This window comes from Pogonomyrmex barbatus, unplaced genomic scaffold, assembly GCF_055798465.1.
Source record: "Pogonomyrmex barbatus isolate J1 unplaced genomic scaffold, ASM5579846v1 scaffold13, whole genome shotgun sequence".
Lineage (NCBI taxonomy): Eukaryota > Metazoa > Arthropoda > Insecta > Hymenoptera > Formicidae > Pogonomyrmex > Pogonomyrmex barbatus.
Window position 1 is genome coordinate 7778001 of NW_028297109.1, and position 21384 is coordinate 7799384.

Sequence of the window (21384 nt, forward strand, 5' to 3'; positions counted from 1 at the left end):
CAACGCTCAGGCTGCCTCCCCATGAAGCGTAAGGCATAGCCATAGCACATATGTAATATAAAGCAACGTATGTATGTACATACATACAGGCGACGCTGTGTGATTTGTGTCATACACTTGGACCGGAAGAAAGTTCCGGTTATATTAACTGAATGACTCACGAAAGATTTGTCTTTTCAATCGCACTTCAAAACCCTCTTCAAACATTGATTGAATACAAATGATTTAACATAATTCCTTCAACCGGAACTTTTTTCCGGTTATTAATTCTGCCAATGAAAAACGCCGTTACTGGAGGATCCCTAGGCACATCCCGAGGCACGCAAAGTGTCCATACCGATTATATACTTCCTTCCGAGTTATGCTTCCTCTCGATATTCATATATCGATGGCGATGATTGCGCTCTGGATGCGCTCGCTGCGAGCGTATACGCTCGGATTAAGTTGAATCTGATCCGGTGGATCGTATTAGTGAACGATAGTCAACTCGAGTGGTCGGGTGATATTGCCACCGGCGGCGGCAAACGTTGTTCTCTGTTGTAAAGGTTGATGAGAAGCGGTGTGTGCCGAACAACACGCGACATGGGTGGTGATAATAATGGGCAGACGAGCAGATATCGACGCGGAGGTAGATGCTCCTATTAGCGAGCTTGAAGTGCTCGTCGCATCGGAGGAGCGGGAGAGCGAAAGGGATATATGCGGCAAGAGATCTACGACGACGGGGATGGAGTCACGGCATCCGCGCAGGAATCGCCTGCGTAACGTCGTTGGAATATGTCTCTTCCTCGCGCTGACTGGAATTGTTTACCTGGGCTACTTTTGTCCGGATCACGTGTGCGCTCTGACCAACCGTGAGATCAAGGAGTCTGTCAGATTATCCGAGAGCCTAGCCGTCGCTGTCGTACCACCCGCTTCTGGCTCTGCCACATTGTCTTCCGTGTCCATCGAGTTTGACAGGAATGGCCTGCTCTCGGTGCATCCTGCCTTCAAGCTGCAGAACAACATACAGGGCAGCTTAGGCTATGACGATGTCTTTGCCAACGACACTTTTCAGTTTGATATCAACGCGCACGATGTTATGGTTTTTCTGCATATACAAAAGACTGGCGAGTATATATAAAAAGTATCTTCTCTATTCGTTGTTCTTGGACAGAAGATGTTTTAATTTTTTTAATTCCTATTATTTGTCTTTTGGAGTTTTGAAAAGTTTAATAGCGTTGTATAGTAAGCTTATTCTGTAATTCTTAATAACGGTATCGTTATCCTTACATTGCCTTACATTGTACAGGTAATGTATGATAGAAAAACTGTGCAATAATAATATAACAATAATGGTACTGTGAGAGTTATAGAAGTATATAAACTTCTTCATTGAAATTAACAGATAAGTTTTATAAAATTTTACAAACAAGCAATAGTTTTAGCTTATAAGTTATCTTTTATATTTTATTCGCTTGTAAATTATAATATTGATGCATTAAAAATTACAATCTGTTTTTTTTTTTATTTGAATTATAGTAATTTAAATTTAGATTAGATTTATATCTACAGCTATATATATTAGACTTAATATATCATGTATTATATTTATATATAAAAATATAATACATGATATGTTTTTAAAAACAAAAATATGTATCACTGTTGCTGAAACATATAATATCATAGTAGAAATCATTTCTAAGAATTAAAAAAAATCTAAATATTTGATAAATAATATATTATTGAACAAATATAAAATTTGTATCTTTTGTATTATATTTTTTTGGTATCAATATTTCTTTGTATATACATTGCATATATGAAGATAAAAAAAATAATATTTTGTGTCACTGACATTACTTGATCAATTATTACATTATTCATCAGGCATACTCAAACCTCTAGGATGTATCTTAGAAAGAAGGAATAAATTAGACATGTGAAATTATTTAGTATGCTACATGCTTGCATTCTCTCCATTTTTTCTCTGTTCAATAAATTTCACTTATAAAAGTATATCTTATACAACATACTATTACTTTTTATTACTATTATTTGCTATTACTTTTGAATATATGTTTAGTTTTATTTTTGAAAAATTATTCAAACATTATATGTGACATTGTTACATATAATAAAAATTGGTAAAGTTTATTGATTATATATTTATGCATAGGAATGTCTTTTCTTAATTTCAGATTAGATTTTATTTCAGTAATATAAAAACATATAAAGAAAGATAAGGGCTAAATGAAGCAGAATAATTTACTTGAGTTATAAAAATATATGTGTTTGTGCCTAAAATATCTAACTTTATTCTTGTTTTGTTTAAAGGTGGTACACTATTTGGAAAACATCTAGTGCGGGACTTAGAATTGCAGAGATCATGCTCCTGTCAACGACGACGTAAGCGTTGTTTTTGTTTCCGTCCAAACCGTAATGAAAATTGGTTATTCTCACGATATTCTACGGGCTGGAAATGTGGGCTACATGCAGATTGGACTGAATTGACGAATTGTGTAGACACAGAACTGAATAAAATTGAAGGAGAAGGTATTAAACGCCGTTACTTTTATATAACTATCATAAGAGATCCTGTTGCAAGATATCTCTCCGAGTTCAGACATGTGCAGAGAGGTGCTACATGGAGAGGTGCTCGTCATTGGTGTGGAGGTACTCAAGCAGATATACCCCAGTGTTATGATGGCCCCAATTGGAAAGGTGTTACCCTAGAAGAGGTAATGATATCTTTCAATTTCTATTTATTTTGCTTAATATTGATTGATTATAATCCGTGTTAATCTTTTCATCAATGTGGTTTATAATAATCTATAAATTGTTCTATATCTATTCACAAATATATTAAGAAGGTTCTAGAAAATTCGATCAAGTACAAGATAAGTTTATAATATATAATATATAATAAGAAAATTAAGAAAAAAATATTAATTTTTATTGTATTATTTTCAAGGTATTTGATTTTAGATATACAGAATTTTTCATTACAAGTATATGCATTATGTATACGTTTTTTCTCAATTTAAGAAGATACATCAGGTTAAAAATAAAATTACTTTTAACATGTATATCTATACGGTTAATAATTTATTTTAAAATTTTAATTTAATTTGATATGAAATAAAAATACATATTTCAAAGAATAAATTAAGAGAAAGTTAAAAAGTTTTAATTTTCGGCTGAAATATAATCCTTTAAAAATGTGATCTAAGAGGTTTAATTATTGTCACTTTTCCGCGACGCTGATTTTTTTGCTTTGCTCACTTTGTGCTGCGAGAGTGCTGTCAGTACAAAAATCGCAGTTTGACAATTTATATATTTGTCACGCATATGTGGATCAATATGAACAAAAGATTATAAAAATTATGTTATAAAAATACGTATAAAAATATTTCGTATTTTCTTCGAAGTATTCTATGACTGATACTATTCTACTGATTAAACATTGAAGATATTGATTATATTGGTTATATTAATTTTCTTCATGTGACACTACATAACTACAATACACATTCAAAGATATGTACACAATTATATAGAATTGATTTGAGATTTATATTTAATTGAAAAATATATAATATGAAAAAAAAATAGCACATGTATAGCGCACGTTTGTAATATCTATAATGAAAGACGTTTGATACAGTAAAAACTTAACACGATTATTTTATTTCTAAGCATCTGAAACAAATGATTAATCATAAATGTCATTTTAATTATAAATGATATTTGATTGTGTTCCACTCGTTTCCGCTGCAATTTACAGTCGCGACATTTATAGAATCATCCTTGTTGTTTATCAAACATTAAACATGAACAAATGATGCTCACGAATGTGTGAATTGGATTGTAACCTATGACTTTTGCTTAAGATTCCTGTTGATTATCTGACATAGTTGAAATTATGATTTTTCGATAAAAATTTCGTCTTTTTCATTATAAAATAAAAATGGTTTAAAATATTAAAAAAGGCCACAATCGGAATATAAACAATATATTTTAAAATGTATTATTTGTGTTATATTTGAAGATTCAATAATTTAGTAGTTGTGGAAAAATGTCAACCAGATAAAAGAAATGATTCCGAGAAAACTTACAGCATTTACAGTTTTAAGCTTAAATATTTTTTAAACAAAAAATAATTTTTGTCATGTATCATAATCTGTTTTAAGGCTAACATAATATGTTTTCTGCAAATAGTTTTCTCGTGTATTAACATTCTGATTTTGATAAATTTGTTGCGCGACACTTTTTGTACCAAATGTTCAGCTTCTTTAGTTCTTTTCTTCAATTGCATTTAAGTTAGTATTAATATATTTAAAATTAATATATTTAAAATATTTATTAACTTAAATATTGTTAATATTATTTTTATATTAAACATTTAAACAAATAAACTGTTTAAGAAGTAGTCTCAAAATCTCCTTGAAAGGTCTCTCTTTCTCACTCTCTTTTTCTTTCTTTCTCTTAAAGTCTTTCTTTGTACATGATTATTTCCTGTTAGATAACATTATCGAGTCCTCTTCTATAATAAAGGCATTGTGCTTGTAAACTGTTATCAAGAAATGCAGAGAAGATGAAAATTAAAGTATAAAAATCAAGAATAGAACTATATTGAATTTAACTTAGAAACTTGGTTTAACAATGAGATTATTATATTTGTGCAGTTTATGGAGTGTCCTTATAATTTGGCGAGAAATCGTCAAACTAGAATGCTGGCAGACTTATCAATAGTTGGCTGTTACAATTCTACTCTCAGCAAAGCTGATAGAGATCGTCTGATGTTAGCCAGTGCTAAACATAACTTGCAATTCATGCCTTTCTTCATGCTGACTGAGTATCAAAAGGTATGTTAAATATATGAATATTAATGCACAATTTATTTTTATTGTCATTATTATTGTTGCAATTATTATTTGTTATCGGCATAATCGCTATTTCTAATATTAAAAATTTATCGCATCTATTAGAATTTTTGTTTTAGCACTGTATGGTATTTGTGATATGAAAAGAATTTTGCTTTGGTTTTATAAAATTGTTAAAAATAAAAAATATTATAGTTGCTCTTTTAGAGAAGAATAAAAAAGTAAATATAATATCGCTTTATCACGCAGTTATTATTTCATTTTTTATTATGACTCACTATTATCGGTAAGAAGTTGTTAACCTTGATCCCTGTTAATTATCTTAATATCAAGAAATATTCAATTATATAACGATGTAACAATTAGAATACTCAGATTAATATCATTATTAATATTTAAAAACTTATATGATATATAATGTATAAAAATAAATTTTATGTTTATAATTTTAAATAAAATAATTGTACAATGTTACAAATATCGATAATTAATAGTTAGTTAGGTAAACGAGAATAATATTTAGATTAAATATTTTTTTAAATATAAGAAGAATAAAACATCATTTGATGTAATGTTTTTAATACTGAATACAATCTACAATATCTAATAGTTACAATGGGGATATATTGAAAAAATTTTGTTATTGGAATTATCAATCCTTAACAAATATTTGTTAACAATGATTAATAAAATACCTAAAATATAGAATTATATAAAAATATAGACTATATTGCGAAAAAGTTATGAACTAAATTATTAAGGATTTACCAAAAAGTTTTAAATTATTTAAGTTTACTCAAATTTAATAATTTTCATACAAATGATGAATTTAGATACAAATTCAATATGAAAATTTACAATATAAATTTATGCAACAATCTAAACATTTTTCTTAAATTTTAATTTTGTTATATTAATTCCGCTATTGCGAATTTGTCAATGTTCTCATTAGATATGTTCAATAACTTAAAAAAACCTCCTTCTATCTGGTAAAGAACTTCTTTAAGACTCGGTTCTTTCACGGCGCGACGATGAGTTGTGTGATGTCAGAGGCGAGAAACATGTAAAAAGTTGTTTGCGTCGTATAGCTTTATTTTGTACTTTTCCCTTAAAAACATAATATTTTCATTTACTTAAAACTTGTCGAAAGTAAAAAAATATCGAAAGTAAGATATCTATTCAATAAATCACGTAAAAATGTAAAATTCTTGAAATAATGGTCATTGTTCAGCTATCAGAAACAACTTGATCTAGTGATCTGATAATCGATAATCTTGATAAACGATTCCATAAAGTTAATTAAGAAAGTTTTATTCCAATATAAATTTTCCAATACATCATATTGTATAATTTGAACTATAATATAATAAAATATATTAAGATAGTTTCGTTTTGCAAATTCAATTATTCTCTCTATATAAATTGTTACATGATAAAATAATTTAGAAATCAGAGTTGTATTTAATGTTAACAAACTATAAAAGTGATTAGTCTTGTACTTTTTTTAAATTATTTTTTATTGAAAAAATATTTATTATTCTTTCATTTTCACATATTAATATTTCACATATTAATATTATATTTAAATTAAATGTTAGGTGGGACAGTATACCTTCGAAGAAACATTTAAAATGCGATTTGCAGTCGCATTTGAGCAACATAATGCTACACTTAGCGCAGCTACTATGGCAACTCTCAGCATGAAACAATTAGATGCCATACGTAGACTTAATAGCCTGGACTTGGAACTCTACGAGTTTGCAAAGAATCTCGCTTTTCAAAGATTTAAACGGCTTAGAGACCGTGATCCACATTTTGTACAACGATTTCAACATCTTGGTGAATTACCATCGAGACAAAGTGCCACAGAATTTAATTGGGATTCTGTCATTGAAGATACCACGGATAACGAATAACAGTGTGAGTATATTAAGCAATTGGCGTTTCGCATTTGACGCTAAGCATTATTTTGGATCTGAACATCTCAGGGATGTGTCCTTGAAACGGAATACTTTATGTATAAATCGGTATACACTTATTTGCGTAAAATTTACCAAAAGGATAGAAATGTACTTGAACAAGACCAAAGAAAGGTTCGAGAATCTTAATGTGATGAATCTGATTCTCAATAAAAAGTGAAATGAATTATATGATAGGGTTGATTTTCTTTATTTTAAAATGATTAGGATCAAGCATCTTTTCTTTATTTAATTTTTTTTAATATTTACTTTTTTTATTCAAATAATAGATATGCAGAATGAAGAAATGTTACACATTTTCTATTTTCAGTTTATTTGGAAAAATAGAACCATTAACAATAATTACTTTAAGTGTTTATTCGTAATGAAAAATTTTTCCTCCATTTTCTGACATTACATTCTTGAGAAAAATGATTAGCACAGATCTATTCATTGTGTGTGTGTGTGCATTAAAAAAGTAACGTGGAAAAGAAAAGCCTTAGTTCAGAGAATAATAATTAATTTTAAATAGAAAAAAATATAGAATAAAGGAAATCGACTCAGATATTTCTAAAATTTTTCTATAATTTATAAATTTTCTATGGCTCGTAAATTCTATAAGAGTTCTTCCATATATAGATAACATATGTTCGTTTATAATTATATATTTGCAAAACTTTTTTATATTTATAGCCTATCTGTAAATTTCATTATTGCCAGATGCGCCAAGTAATTTTTTCTAATTAATTTGTACATTTATCTTTATGCTATTTTATTAATTTATATATTTGTTTCTATAAATTCTATATATGCGTGCGTGCGTGTGTATATGTATAAAAAAGTATTTGTTCTTATACCTGCTGCGAATTTATATGTAAACAATGTTATAATATGTTTTAATATAGTGTTAATAATTGAATTCACACACACGCGCACACACGTTTTTGATATGTACAAATGTGATAATCTTTAAGAGTCCGAAAGATAAAAAAATATTTTTTAAATAAATTGAAAATATTGGTGCAATTCCCGAAAACAACACTTTGATTTTGATGAAACTTTGTAAAAACTTATGTTTTTTTGTCGTAACGAAAACTCTGAAAATGATTTTTGGCGACTTATTCGGAAGATCATTTTTTACGGTTTAATAATAAAAATGTTTGATAAAAGTTTATAATAATAAAGGTAAATGCTATGATCTTGATATTTTTTCAAGGTCGTGATTCTGAATAATCCTTAAGAGATTTTAGTCGACGCTCATTGTTTTTTTAGAAAATTATTAACAAAAAAGTTTGGATATATAACATATTCGTTTCTTTGATGTTTTTTAACTTTTAATCAAATGGATATCAAATCTATATTTTACATTTGCGCTTGTCGACAGTTACATGACAAAGATACGTGCCTTTCACTCGGTGAGCAGAGCGCGCTCCGTTAAGTGTCGTTCCAACAGAGACTCTCATGGTGAAAATTGCATTAGCTAGGATTTAAATAATAGATCATGACCTTGATAAAATAATCTAACAGAAAAAATTAACCTAACCCGATTGATTAATGAGTGATATATTCATTAGATAGGGAGGATATTTAACTATCACTGTGATAAGGGTTGGGTTACATTAATTTTTTTCAGTAAAGTCTCTCTCGTAGGGGGGGGGGGAGAGAGAACGGAGCACACTCCACATATACATTTATTAACGCGAAACAAGATTACACCTGAGTTTTCAACTTCCACATGAAACAAGTTTTCGCATAAATTTAGTGAAATACACCAAATACATAATTCGCGTGCTAATATTGCATTCTATAACATTAATATAAAAATTTCATCTATTTAGTAAGGCCAAGATTTAATAAATATATTCATTTAAATCATTGAATGGTACATTATAGGCACATATATTTCAAATTCACATACTTTTCGTTACATTTCGTCGATATGATAGAGTTCCTGACTTGAATAGTTGTCCACTTTAACGATTAATATCTCGCTTCGCGAATCAGAGCGACGCTTATTTCTGTCATATTCTTTCGGTTCATGCAAAAATATGTCGAATGAGTCTACTTTTATCCATTTTATTTGAGGTAAGGAGTATAAACCGTATAATTACCAACATTTTTACTATTTCGCCGTAAAAAGTGATCTTTCCATGTAAGTGGTCAAAAATCTTTTTAGGAGCTTTTGTTTTGATCAAAAAAGAAAGTTTTTACAAAGTTTTATCGAGATTGGAAATAAGTTGTTTTCGGAATTTTATCCGAAATATTATTAATTTTTGTTATATATTTTCATTTATGAACTTTATTTTGTTATTCATTTATAAAAACTTGCTTTTGAATTTTCAAAAATATTTTCGAGTTTCTACTATATTTTTTTAATAGAAACTAAAAACATTCGAATACTTTTTATATGTGAGCCAATCCAAATTAACAATGATAAATAAAATTTAAATTTCTACTAATGCAGTGTAAAATGATATTAGATTTAAATCAAAACAAGAGCATAGATTTTCATTTTTAAGAAAACAAAAAAAAAAGGTCGCACAAGTTGGAGAATTGTAGCTTCGAATATAAGAACATTGAATCATGATATTAATAATTTTATTTTATTGTGATATATTGAATTTATAATGCGTTGTGTCCAGATACAAACATACATATACAAACGCTACTACTTATTGTATAAACATTCTAATTATATTACAAAAGAGAAATCATGTTTTGATTAAGAAATAAAGACATGTAAGATTTCGAATTATTGTATGTTATCACATTTGTAACAAGAACCTATAAAATAGAGTAACAAGTTTTTTAACTTTTTTGGTATATTTTATGCATTATACAATTTTTTATATCATTAGTACGTTTTTGTAACTAAAAGATATGTAGATGTCGAATTATACTTTTGTAAATATATTTGAAAGTATATTTTTTAATCAAATTATTTGCAGCATAATTGAAATAAATCTACATCAATCTTATGAAAATGTTTTGTATACATAGTTTAAATAATGAAATAATTATAATAATCTATATATTAATCATTGTATACATACATTCTGTCAAATAAAATGCCGGAAATTGTTCATTTCAAAAGTCCCCGTAAAAGATATGAAAACTTCGTGGAAGATGTTTTGAATCCATTGAAGCCATAAAATAAAATTCGCAAAAGAAACTGCAGACCATACAAGGAAAGTGCTTATAAAAAGTGTTTTGATGACTGGATTATTTCTTTGGCATAAGTGTATCGCATCAAATGGAGCCTATTTTGATGGCGACCAAATAAATTTGGATGATTAAACCAATATTTTGTGTTTTATTGAATAATTCTCATTTATTTGACAGAATGTATATTTCTAATAGTAATGTTTGAAATGATTGAAATGATTAAAAAACGAATATCCATTTTCCATTGTCTGCGTTAATCATAAGATGATTGTTAACGGCTATACATTTGATTAAATTCTATAATTGTGCGCGCGCGCCCCCATATAACACACACAGAGTGTCTGACAATAATCGGTCTCATCGGCAAGTAGAGCGGGTTATATTGATAGAAAGATCTTATTACCATTTTTGTAATTTTCATAATAATTAAAAACTTATTAATTTATACATATCTGTAAATGAACAAGCTTTCGTACAAAAAAGACAACCCAGCGCACTCATGATTGCTAGGCGCGCAGCAATATGTTAAAAATGTGTATTATAAACTATAATACTTTGTCACGTATAGATTACATTTAAATATTTTGCCGCGCGGTTAGCAACGGTAAACGTTGCGTAGCGCTAGACTGTCTCTTCACGCAAATGCTTGCTCATTCGTGAATCTATATAAATTTGTAACTCTTGTTTTAATTATTATGAAAATCATAAAATGATACCAAACTTTTTGATTCAATATAACTCACTCTACTTGCACATGAGAAGTAATACAGTTATTACCGGACATTCTGTATATAAATATAAATATATATGTATATATAAATATATGAATGTGTGTGTGTGTGTGTGTGTGTGTGTGTGTGTGTGTGTGGGTGGGTGGCGTGTGCGCGTGCGTGTGTGTAAAATTTCATTGAGAAATATTCAGTATTCATATAATTAAATCACATATTCTCGAATTCTTACGGATATTTCATTAAATTATTGAAATTATTTTTTCACAGGCCTACATAGTTTTATTAAATGACAGTATAATGCATTGAATGGTTATCATTGTTTGTATATTAATTTATCACCATACTCTAATATGATTAATATTATACTCGACACTCTGAAAGTGCAATAAGGCGACAATGGGTTACCATTTTAAATATCTCTCATATCAGTCATAAAATAAATATATATATGTATAGCTACTAGAGAAGAAGAGAGTTATATAGTCAATAATTATAATAAATTATAAAGCTCTCTTGAAAATAAAATGATACGATGGAATGAACATACACACACACACACACACACACACACACACACACACACACACACACACACACACACACACACACACACACAAAATAAGTTGTATAAGGAGGGAACAGTGCCATAAAAATCATTTGAAAAAGAGATTAATTGCTAAAAAACCGATTATGTTATATACAATATATAATGGAAACTTTATTATGGCAAATAATATAAGATAATTTAAAATTGTATTTCAATCGAATGACCTATTTATATAGAATAAATGCATAATATTAAATGCGTGACATCGATATTGATAATTGTTTAAAACTAGTATTAAGAACCAAAGATTTAATATGTTTCAGCAAATATTGAGATAGCTTGCAATACAAACAAAAAAATTGTAAAAAACTTTTTATAATTATCATTAGATAAAAAGCTCATTATAATATCAATGATAAGCGCTAGCAGTACTTTAAAATTTTTGTTTTTATAGCTATCATTTTCATATCATAATTAAAGGCGCTTATCTAACTGTGATCGATTCTTATATCAGTAACAGGAAACAATTTATTGGAAATATCTATACGATTGTGTTACACGCATACTTTGCGTTATATACGATTTATTTTGGAATGCAGTAGAATTTTGTAGTGTACGTGCGCGTGCACGTGTGTATATGTATATATATGATCTCAACAAATATATATATATGTATTTGTTTGCGTATACAATAATTAGATTTTAAATGTTTGTATGACTGAACGTAGAAAGAGAGATGCAAATTTTCGATAGATTAGAAAGAATGAAACAATAGCTTTAATTTATATAACTTGTAGTAAAAGAAAGAGCACTTGTATGAAAAGAAATAACTAAATGAAGTGACATGACACTAGCCTAATGAAGTGAACAAACAATAGGCCTAAAGCCGTCGGTACCTTATTTAAGAAAGCCAATGTATATATTATACCATTAATTATTTAAGAATCAATAAATTCATTACGGACAAAATGTACACATATGCATGTAGGTTGCCCCATTTTAATCTATCTTCAATTAGCAATATGCAATTACATATTTTTTCGAAAAGCAGCTATGTATTTTCTTTATACCAATCCTTTATATCGATTTATTTCATTATACTATGCATAAAAATATTAATGTATTAAAAGAAGAAATAATTTATAAGATGTTTTATATTTCGTATCAAAGTATGTCACAATAAAGTATAAAATATTTCATAAATATATTTCATTGTTTTTTTTTTATAATTTTTCTTAAGTCTTTTATATAGATTAATGACAGAAATCGTATAATATAATAAAAATCATATAATTTCATTTTGAAAAATTACTTTTATGTGACCTGTAAACAGTTATCCAATATCAAACCGATAACATTCTGGAAATCCTTTTCTATATTAAAGTTTATGCATTAATGCATGTACTAGATGAGCTTCATATCAACAATGAGAAAATTTTTCTTAAAATTATTTATTATTAAAATTTTTTTTATTATGCTACTTTGATAGTGTCTAGAGCTGTCAATGTTTGCATGAATATCTGCTTTATCTAAAAATTTTGCAATTTGTATCTATAAAATTGATATCATTAAATTAATAAATTATGTGAAGAAAGTGCTGAGTTCTTAGAATTAGACTTAGATACTTGATATGATACGAAAATATAAATACAAAAATTGGTATATATATGTGTACAATTGTATATACGAATATAAACATAAATTGATCAGATTTTCTGAAAACAAGTTCAGTATATTTTTATTAAAGAAAAGAAACGAATACATTTCGTACTATAATAAAATTACATTTTAATTTTAGGAGGCCCAGAGTAAAACGAGTCAAAAAATATAGTTATTTTTAGCGTGCAATTGCATTATTTATAATTTTTTTAATCAATTTGGTAAGAACTAAAAGTTTATAGAATTTTATAGAATATATTAAAAAAATAAGTTAAAAAATATTAATTTACGACTGAGATATAATACAAAAAAATGTCTGTTTTTAAAAATTCTCTTTCACGATTGACATAATTTTCTTTGTAGACATCTAAAACAAATGATTTTGATGTCATTTTAATTTTATATATATATATATATATATATATATATATATATATATATATCGTTTGATCATCTTAAAAATAACAATTTTCAACAAAATGGCGATCATCTAAAGTTGAAGTTACGATTTTTCAGTAAAAATTTCATTCTTTTTTTGATCGTAAATGAAAATAGTTTAAAATATTGCAAAAAGCTATGATCAAACGATAAATAAATTTTTTTAAATGTACTGTTAAAAATTAAAAGCGATTAGTTTTTGAGAAATCTTGACAATTAGTTAAAAGAAAGTGTTTTCGAACGCGCGTACACACATTCAAATAGTATATATTACAAATTGTATATACATATTTGTATCTATCATTACAATTATACAAATAAAAATACGTATTGCAATTATTGTAAAATAAACATCGGATTAGGAATGACTAATTCATTTGAACAATTAATGCTGTCTTTTAATAAATTCTAAAGGATTTTTTCTCAGTTATGTAAAATCTACTTCATTATGGGTAGCGTTTGATTGCTCACGTTGTCGATTGGCCAATTTAAAATAAAATTTTTTGATTGATTAATCCAGTGGAAAATCTCCAGGCATCGATCGCTGAAAGCAGCTGTCCGATCGCAACGTGGTCAAACGGGACGCTCCCGTTTTCCTTTCTTCTGGAGAATAGATCAAAAAATAGATTCTCATATCATTAGGCAAATTATTAACTCTACGCTATTTGGTTAAATATATTCAATATTATCATACGATGATTATGACAAACGTTTATACTTTATGACATCGTTTCTTAATGCTATATCGTTTTCCTTTGTATATAGTTTCCTGCTTACAATTTGTATCATCTTTAACTTTAAGACTCCTTACTAGTTGCCATGGACATATTGAAATCGTAACGTCATAAGCGAGAAATAACACAGTGAAATTTATTGCATATTATTTGCAAAAAGAGATTTGAATAAAACAGTATTTGAGATGGTTTTAAGATACTTGTGAAAATGACTATTATCCTTTCTTTTCTTGACAGTTAATAAATAGCCATAAAAGTTATATGAAATGAAGCAGAAAAACCTATTCAAATAGAAAAACACACGGTTTAACAGCTATTGAAAGAAACGAAAAATATGCTTTTACGTATAAAATTCAAAAGTAACTTTAGCTGCCGTTCATTTTTACGAATTTGGTTAGTACAACACGAGTCACATCTGCACGATTATAATGAAATAATGTACAATAAAATATTTTGTTGCCAAAATGTAACTTTTCATACCTGTTAGTTCATCTTTTTATCATAAGAAACTGCAGTAGAATTCTTGCCGCTCACTTCCGTTTCCACCAATTTCTATAAGTGTCTTAAAATGATTTTTAATGTTGTTTTATCCAATCTCTCTTTATTTGCAAATGAAATGCAAGAAATTTCAATATGTCTTTTGTGTTATGACATTATGTTCAATATGACTGCGATAATTAGTCAGCCTTAACATTCACAACATTTAATTTAACTCAATTTAACAAAACTCAAAGTGGACGAAGAACGTCAGCTTTGATAATACGATTATTTTATTTTTATCCGTATCGCTCTGCTAGAGCAATGATTGTTCCAACATTATTTTCTCAAAACCCACTGGCGGAGTATAAATAAAGTTTTCTAGAATTAAGTCTAGAATAGCTCCATCATCCACTGCAAGATAAAATATTATTACATATAAAAAATCAATCATCATACATAATATGTTTACCACCAATTTATTCACTAAAACAATAAACACATACCATATAACACTGGATAAATCCGTCCTTTTATACCTATAATTGGAGCATTCATGGATTCTCCATTCAAATAAAAATTCAATTCTATGTGGTCATAAGATACTCCCTGAAAAGTTTTCAATTATTTAAATGAATATTAATTGAATATTAATTGCAATAAAAAGTGTCTTAAAAAAATCAGAAGCATTTGAGCATATTTTTAAAGTATTTATTAATTTGTTAAAAATATAAGATCAAATGGCAATGATTCATACTATGACATCTCCTTCCTGTACAGGATTCTGAATCTTATGGAGTTCTTGCTCATTGTGCCTTATGATACCATCAGAATCAAGCGCCCAACTTTCTGAGTCCTTCCCTCCAACAGCAACATTGAGATTTGTGTCTCTTCTGGCTAATCCAACGCCCCATATACCATTCTGCTGTACTTTTACTTCAAAATAACTTTTACTCTGAATAAGAGGAGCATTCGTCAAGGCACCTCCGCTTCCACATATTCTTAATCCATTTTTCACTATCACTACTTCATTTCCTATGTAAAATAGCATCAGAATTATAAATGACAAGTTCTCATTTCTAATCTTTATATAAATAATATAAATGTGTAAATTATACAAAAAAAATATCTTATGACATTTTATATACAGACTGTCCTATTTTAATTTTTACGTCAAAATATTTCGGAAAATATGGGAGATATAGAAAAATGTTTCAGAAAAATGATAAGATTTCGAGGGAGCCATAATTATGATATAGATTCATTTATTTACAGATGGAGTTACTTCGAAATTATTTATGGTCGCCAATTTTTAAATTATATTTTTTGTTTGGTGCAATATAATTTGTTTCTTGCAATATAATTCTTCTAATTCTAGATGTAAGATACAATTATTCAAAAGATAATAGTTTACAGGATATTTTAGATTTTATTCTGGCAAATTCTGACAAAATATAAAATAAACCTCATAAACTATTTATTTTTTGATACTCACATCTTAATAATTTTGTGCACAAAATAAATCAATTAGTGTAAAGAAAACATATAATTACTTTGTTTAAAAATGTACGTTTTTGCATATTGCTAATTGCATAGTTGTTTTAAAGTAATTATATATTCTCTATTTCTATTTCTTCATGCCAAATGCCTTATTCTCTGTATAAAAATATTAAGTTACGGCTATAAAAAATGAACAATTTATAAGATATTTTATATTTTATCAGAATATGCCAAAATAAAATATAAATATCTGTAAACTATTGATTTCTTGATAATTGTATACTTATCAATATTCTTTTATTTATATTTATATTATTTATACTTTTAGAATAACTAAGGGAATCATATTGCGTAAAAAATGTATGTATAAATTTAAAAAATGGCGACTATAAAAAAATCTCGACAGTGGCTCCATTTATAAATGAATCAATAATCATCTGTAAATGAATCATAATCATATTCGCTTCCTCGAAATCTTATAGCTATGTCTGAAAAGTTGATCGATATCTTTCAAATTTTTCGAGATATTTCGATATGAAAGTTAACATGCCTTGCACGTACGCGCGCGCAAAAATTAGACAAATTAATTTTTTTTTAACTAATTGTAAATTAAATTAAAATTAATCGTTTATAAAATTAATTTAGTTACGCGTGTTAAAAATTACACGAGTAAAAAATTAAAATTGTTTTAAGTTAAAAATAACTTTAAAAAACATTATATTAAACTAAATATTGAAATTGAACAAATGTCAAACCACACACACATCACATCACATCACATCACATCACACACACACGCGCGCGCGCACTCACGCCCACACACGCACTCTCATATTTTTGAATGACAATTTGCGGAAACAAGAACTTTTGAGATTAGAGATTATTTGAAAGATTTTGTAGAGATTAATTTAAGAGACAAATTGTAAAGAACATGATGCAAATTAGAAGATGCACAATATTTGAGTTTTTTCACATTGATGTCACATTAAGCCAACAATCATTGCTGCAAAGATAATTACCCATATGAGTCGTATCCAAGATAATAGGATTTCGTTCTCGCTTCGGTGCTTGAGTCGTAGCGAAGCCGAGGCCATCAAAGCAATTTCTTAGACAACAGAACATCATTCACAAAGATCAGGAATTATTTGCAAGTCGTTTAGAAACACAGCCAATGTGACATTATGAGCAATAAACTATAAGAGAAACGCTGTTTTTTTTCTCTCTCTCGAACAATCCTTCTGTTATCTGTCAAAGTGTATGAACTTCATCTATAAAATGGTAACATATCACAATTGATGCAAACAATGACACTGGATGTTACTTAAAGCTATATGTAAACAGGTGGCATGAAAATGGCTTCCTGTTGGAGAGATCGTGATCAGCGAATTATCTTGACGATCCTTTCTGGCACTTTGTGTTCTATAATTTCTTTTCATACCTAGTCATAGAAATTATTTCAATTGAAATTTTTCAATTTGATATAGTTTACACTTGAGATTAAGATTGGCTTTTAAAAATCTATTTCTATCAAATGAAGAAATTAGATATTTTCACTTAACATTTGTTAGACATCATATTATATAACATAATAATTTTTATCCTATAATTCTTAATGAAGATATCTATATTTTTAATTTTATTTTATGCTTCAAATCTCAATATTTTATTCATTTTTCAAAAAACTCAAAATTTTATAAGATTTGAGATAAAAATATAAGATTAAATTTTAATTGTTTTATTAAATTACATATCATCTGATTAAATCATAATTTTTTATCTTGTTATATGTATTATATTTACTTGTGTTTACTTTGTTTATACACAAGTGTTTTTAACTTGTCCTTTTAGATTTATATGACACAGAACTTCTTGATCTTTTTAATTCATCCTTCTGTAATGAATTTTTTGAACTCTTAATCATAGAGTTTTATGTTCCGAATCCTAGAATCTTTACATAAGCTTTAATTGCAAAACCCTAAAAAATTGCGCGATTTTCTCTAAATATATCAAACGAAGGCCAGGTTCAAATTTCTTATTTACCATTACAACGTAGTAATTATTTTTTATTGTTTTGTTACTAGATGAATTTTTTACGTGCCTTCAATCTGTTTTTTCGGATTGACAAATCCTCTTGTCCTTATGAATTGTATGTATTTTGAGTAAATGTTAAGTTTACTATCCTCACTTCCAATTTTAATAAAATTAGACTTATCCGACGCGTTTTTGCACGAAACGAAAGAATCTGGCAAGAAAAGGTGTCGCTCTGTCCCACGAATTGAGATATTAATTGTTAAAATTGACGACTCTTCAGGTTAGGAAATCTGTTATATTGACGAAATGTAGCGATATGAGCACTGCGTAGCTACATGCGCATGCTCTGTGGTCACATACGCATGGGAAAATTTAAAATATATGTGTGCAATCACCGACGAAATTATTTAAGCCAACAATCTTAGTCCCGGCCTACAATAGGTGATTTAAGTCTTAAGCCATAAGAAATTGACCAATCATAGTCAATTATTCTTCTATTCTTCGACTATGATTCGTCCATTTCTTATGGCTAAGGCTTAAATCACCTATTGTAGATCGGGACTTACGTCTTTATAGAGTGTCCAGAGTAGAAATTTTATAAGAAGAGACTCGCCAATTCCGTTACGCAAAATAAGTTATTGAAACATTTGTTTCATTTTATAGAGCATTGATGTGCAATCCATAGCCATCCCCAGCCAATCAGAGTCTACTAACGTCACGTGAGTTGGCGAGTCTCTTCTTATAGAGTCTCTAGTTCAGGATGTTGCGGCGAAACTTTAGATTGGCACTATATTTATTTTATTGAGTTGGTAACACTGATGTGAGGTTTCTTTACGTTTCCTCTTTTAATTTGTGATACGTTCGGTACGTTACATGGTAACGATTTCTGGTATTCAATAATAAAAATCATATTTAATTAATTAGTATGTCGCATAAATGATGAGAACATTTTGCATAATGTTTTATTAAGTTATTGTATGACTATTTGCTTTGTCATATTTTATTTAATTTTTTACGATTTCGATGGATTATCACGATTCATTTCACATAGCACTTTGTGTCCACAGAATGACGTGCGCATAATGTAGCAAATTGTGTCTATATGATTTCTCAAAATATTAACCATTACAATATTAACCATTACATTAAAGAAGATACTAAATTTTATCCTTGTAATACTTTTATAATATTTTTTAATAATATGTTGATAATTGTTTTGATATTTGTTATATTATGTATAATCTTAAGGTTAAGTGATTTTTGATGTACACATGTGAATTATATAATATAATTACTCTTTTTTTTTTTTTTTTTTTTTTTTATTTAAAGAAGACTGTGATATTTTTAGCGTGTCGTTATTAAAAAATGACGAGTAAAGCGAAAGCGCTCAAGACAAAGGAAGGCGTTCCAGAATATATACCAGAGAGAAAGAGGCCTTTCAAGAGACATGGGCGTTTGTATGCGAAAGCAATTTTCACCGGTTACAAACGTGGATTGCGTAATCAACATGAGCATACTGCCCTGCTTAAGATCGAAGGAGCTGGCACAAAAAAAGATTCTGATTTTTATGTAGGAAAACGATGTGTCTATGTATATAAGGTAAATTTATTCAGCTTATAATGAATTTAATCATTTACTGGATTATATTGGATTAATGCATATTAAATTGCTATTTACGAAATATAAATGCAATGCTATGAACTTCTTTGATGATAAAGTTAATATTAGTTTGCTAAATAACATGACTTATCGTTAACAATTTATGTCATTTGAAATATTTATGTACTTTAACATTTCAGTAATTTCATATAGCAACAGTTTATATGTATTAATCTGATAGTATATATAGAATGACTGAATTTGCTAATAGATTAAAGAAAACAGTATAATTAAAAATTAATTACTTCAATTTTTTTCAATTTAATTCTAGGGCATTTTAAATAAATGAGTAGAAATAATTGTTTTACAGTTTAATTTTAATTTAATCTAAGTTTAATCTAACAATCTAAATAATAACTTGAATATTTTTTTTACATATAAAAATATACAAGATATATATTATATTAATATAATAATACATTTTCTTATTTGTATTGATCGTAGCATTATTTTTTAATTAAAGGGAAACAAAAAGTCCTAAATCATTTTTTGGAATTAATTTAAATAACAAATGTACAAAAATTGTTATAGACTGTATTTCCAAAATCTTTAATATTTTAATGACAATATTGTCCAACAATTCTGGATTTATCAATTTTAGATATTGGCTTGACTTGTGATTTATCATATTTATATCTATTGCTTATTTTTTCTCTATAAAAAAAAAAGAGAGAAGAATGTGATTATTAGCATATATCAATTTATCTAAAATTACAAACTTGGACAGCATTGCTTCGTGAAATTAAACTAGAACATTATTAGATTATATTAATATAATAATAACATAAATATTAACATAACTATACATTTTTTATTTGGTAAGATTGTTGACCATGAATTACTACACAAAATTGTCTTAGGCTAAAAACAAGACTCCAGTACCTGGAAAGACTACAAAAAAAACAAAAGTTAGGGCCATTTGGGGCAAAGTTACTCGTCCTCATGGCGCAAGTGGATCAGTTCGTGCTAAGTTTAAGAGGAATCTTCCAGCCAAGGCTATGGGCCATCGTATTCGAATTGTAAGCTTATGTTTATAAAGATATTTTCCTGTTGAATTTTGTATGTTAAAAAATATGACTAAAAAACTGCTTGCAAATTTAAACATGAAATTTTCATGCATGTTCTATACAAATCTGTGCAAATTATGTTTTATATGTATAAAATTGTTGTTTTATATGTACTATTATTTTATTGTTTTATTGTTTATTATTATGCATAGGTATACATGCATGTACAAGTACGTATATATATACACACACACACACACACACACACACACACAAATATGTAATATTAAATTCAAATTGTTTCTTGTTACAGATGCTGTATCCCAGTCGTATATAACATGCTCTTATAATAATATAAGCAAATAAATATCATTTGAGTATTATAATCTGAATCGTTATTTTACATATATAAAATATATTATTATTATTCAACAAAAATATCTTCCATAATGATAATAAAACAGGTCTATTTAATTATTGAACTATAACAAATTTTATTTAAATTACTTAAAGCTAGATGCACAAGCAACAGAAATAGAGAATAATAGCGATTGTGTTGTCTCACTTTTTACCAATGTCGATAGAAGTGTGAGGGGGAGCATTCGGTGCGCAT

At 27.8% G+C, this 21384-nt stretch overlaps 3 protein-coding genes across 7 annotated transcripts; 2 read left to right on the forward strand and 1 right to left on the reverse strand.

The window, feature by feature from the left end:
* The first annotated feature begins 371 nt into the window (after window positions 1-371).
* On the forward strand, window positions 372-12471 carry Hs6st (heparan sulfate 6-O-sulfotransferase). The gene is made up of 4 exons (XM_011634686.3): window positions 372-1106; window positions 2317-2720; window positions 4668-4847; window positions 6464-12471. The coding sequence occupies exons 1-4, from the start codon at window positions 599-601 to the stop codon at window positions 6779-6781; spliced, it is 1410 nt and encodes a 469-aa protein (XP_011632988.1). The 5' UTR covers window positions 372-598; the 3' UTR covers window positions 6782-12471.
* A 1143-nt stretch (window positions 12472-13614) lies between these two features.
* Window positions 13615-18444, reverse strand: LOC105424444 (SPRY domain-containing protein 7). 2 transcript variants are annotated; one of them, XR_016138193.1, is made up of 6 exons: window positions 18173-18444; window positions 17094-17342; window positions 15332-15609; window positions 15081-15183; window positions 14578-14988; window positions 13615-13966 (listed from the first exon to the last, which is right to left on the reverse strand). XR_016138193.1 is itself a non-coding variant. In XM_089072022.1 (5 exons), the coding sequence occupies exons 2-5, from the start codon at window positions 17197-17199 to the stop codon at window positions 14891-14893; spliced, it is 585 nt and encodes a 194-aa protein (XP_088928148.1). In that variant the 5' UTR covers window positions 17200-17342; window positions 18173-18444; the 3' UTR covers window positions 13615-14890. The 2 variants fall into 2 exon arrangements, 1 of the variants encoding a protein (XP_088928148.1); XM_089072022.1 differs by having other exon boundaries at window positions 13615-14988.
* Window positions 18445-18854: 410 nt separating this feature from the next.
* RpL35A (ribosomal protein L35A) lies at window positions 18855-21157 on the forward strand. Of its 4 annotated transcripts, none has more exons than XM_089072035.1 (4): window positions 18855-18969; window positions 19454-19704; window positions 20625-20783; window positions 21085-21157. In XM_089072035.1, the coding sequence occupies exons 2-4, from the start codon at window positions 19471-19473 to the stop codon at window positions 21106-21108; spliced, it is 417 nt and encodes a 138-aa protein (XP_088928161.1). In that variant the 5' UTR covers window positions 18855-18969; window positions 19454-19470; the 3' UTR covers window positions 21109-21157. The 4 variants fall into 4 exon arrangements, with proteins under 4 accessions (XP_088928161.1, XP_088928162.1, XP_088928163.1 ...); XM_089072036.1 differs by having other exon boundaries at window positions 18861-18981; XM_089072037.1 differs by having other exon boundaries at window positions 18898-18994.
* Window positions 21158-21384: the final 227 nt, after the last annotated feature.

What these genes read in the sequence shown, in the direction of transcription:
- RpL35A (XM_089072035.1), top strand. Translation starts at nt 19,471, where the DNA reads ATGACGAGTAAAGCGAAAGCGCTCAAGACAAAGGAAGGCGTTCCAGAA. An exon ending in GATGTGTCTATGTATATAAG is followed by an intron (nt 19,705 to 20,624) that starts GTAAATTTATTC and finishes AAATTGTCTTAG; the next exon opens with GCTAAAAACAAGACTCCAGT. An exon ending in TGGGCCATCGTATTCGAATT is followed by an intron (nt 20,784 to 21,084) that starts GTAAGCTTATGT and finishes TTCTTGTTACAG; the next exon opens with ATGCTGTATCCCAGTCGTAT.
- LOC105424444 (XM_089072022.1), bottom strand. Translation starts at nt 17,199, where the DNA reads ATGATGTTCTGTTGTCTAAGAAATTGCTTTGATGGCCTCGGCTTCGCT. An exon ending in CTTGGATACGACTCATATGG is followed by an intron (nt 15,610 to 17,093) that starts GTAATTATCTTT and finishes TATTTTACATAG; the next exon opens with GAAATGAAGTAGTGATAGTG. An exon ending in TACAGGAAGGAGATGTCATA is followed by an intron (nt 15,184 to 15,331) that starts GTATGAATCATT and finishes AAAACTTTTCAG; the next exon opens with GGAGTATCTTATGACCACAT.
- Hs6st (XM_011634686.3), top strand. Translation starts at nt 599, where the DNA reads ATGGGCAGACGAGCAGATATCGACGCGGAGGTAGATGCTCCTATTAGC. An exon ending in TCTGCATATACAAAAGACTG is followed by an intron (nt 1,107 to 2,316) that starts GCGAGTATATAT and finishes TTTTGTTTAAAG; the next exon opens with GTGGTACACTATTTGGAAAA. An exon ending in AAGGTGTTACCCTAGAAGAG is followed by an intron (nt 2,721 to 4,667) that starts GTAATGATATCT and finishes ATATTTGTGCAG; the next exon opens with TTTATGGAGTGTCCTTATAA.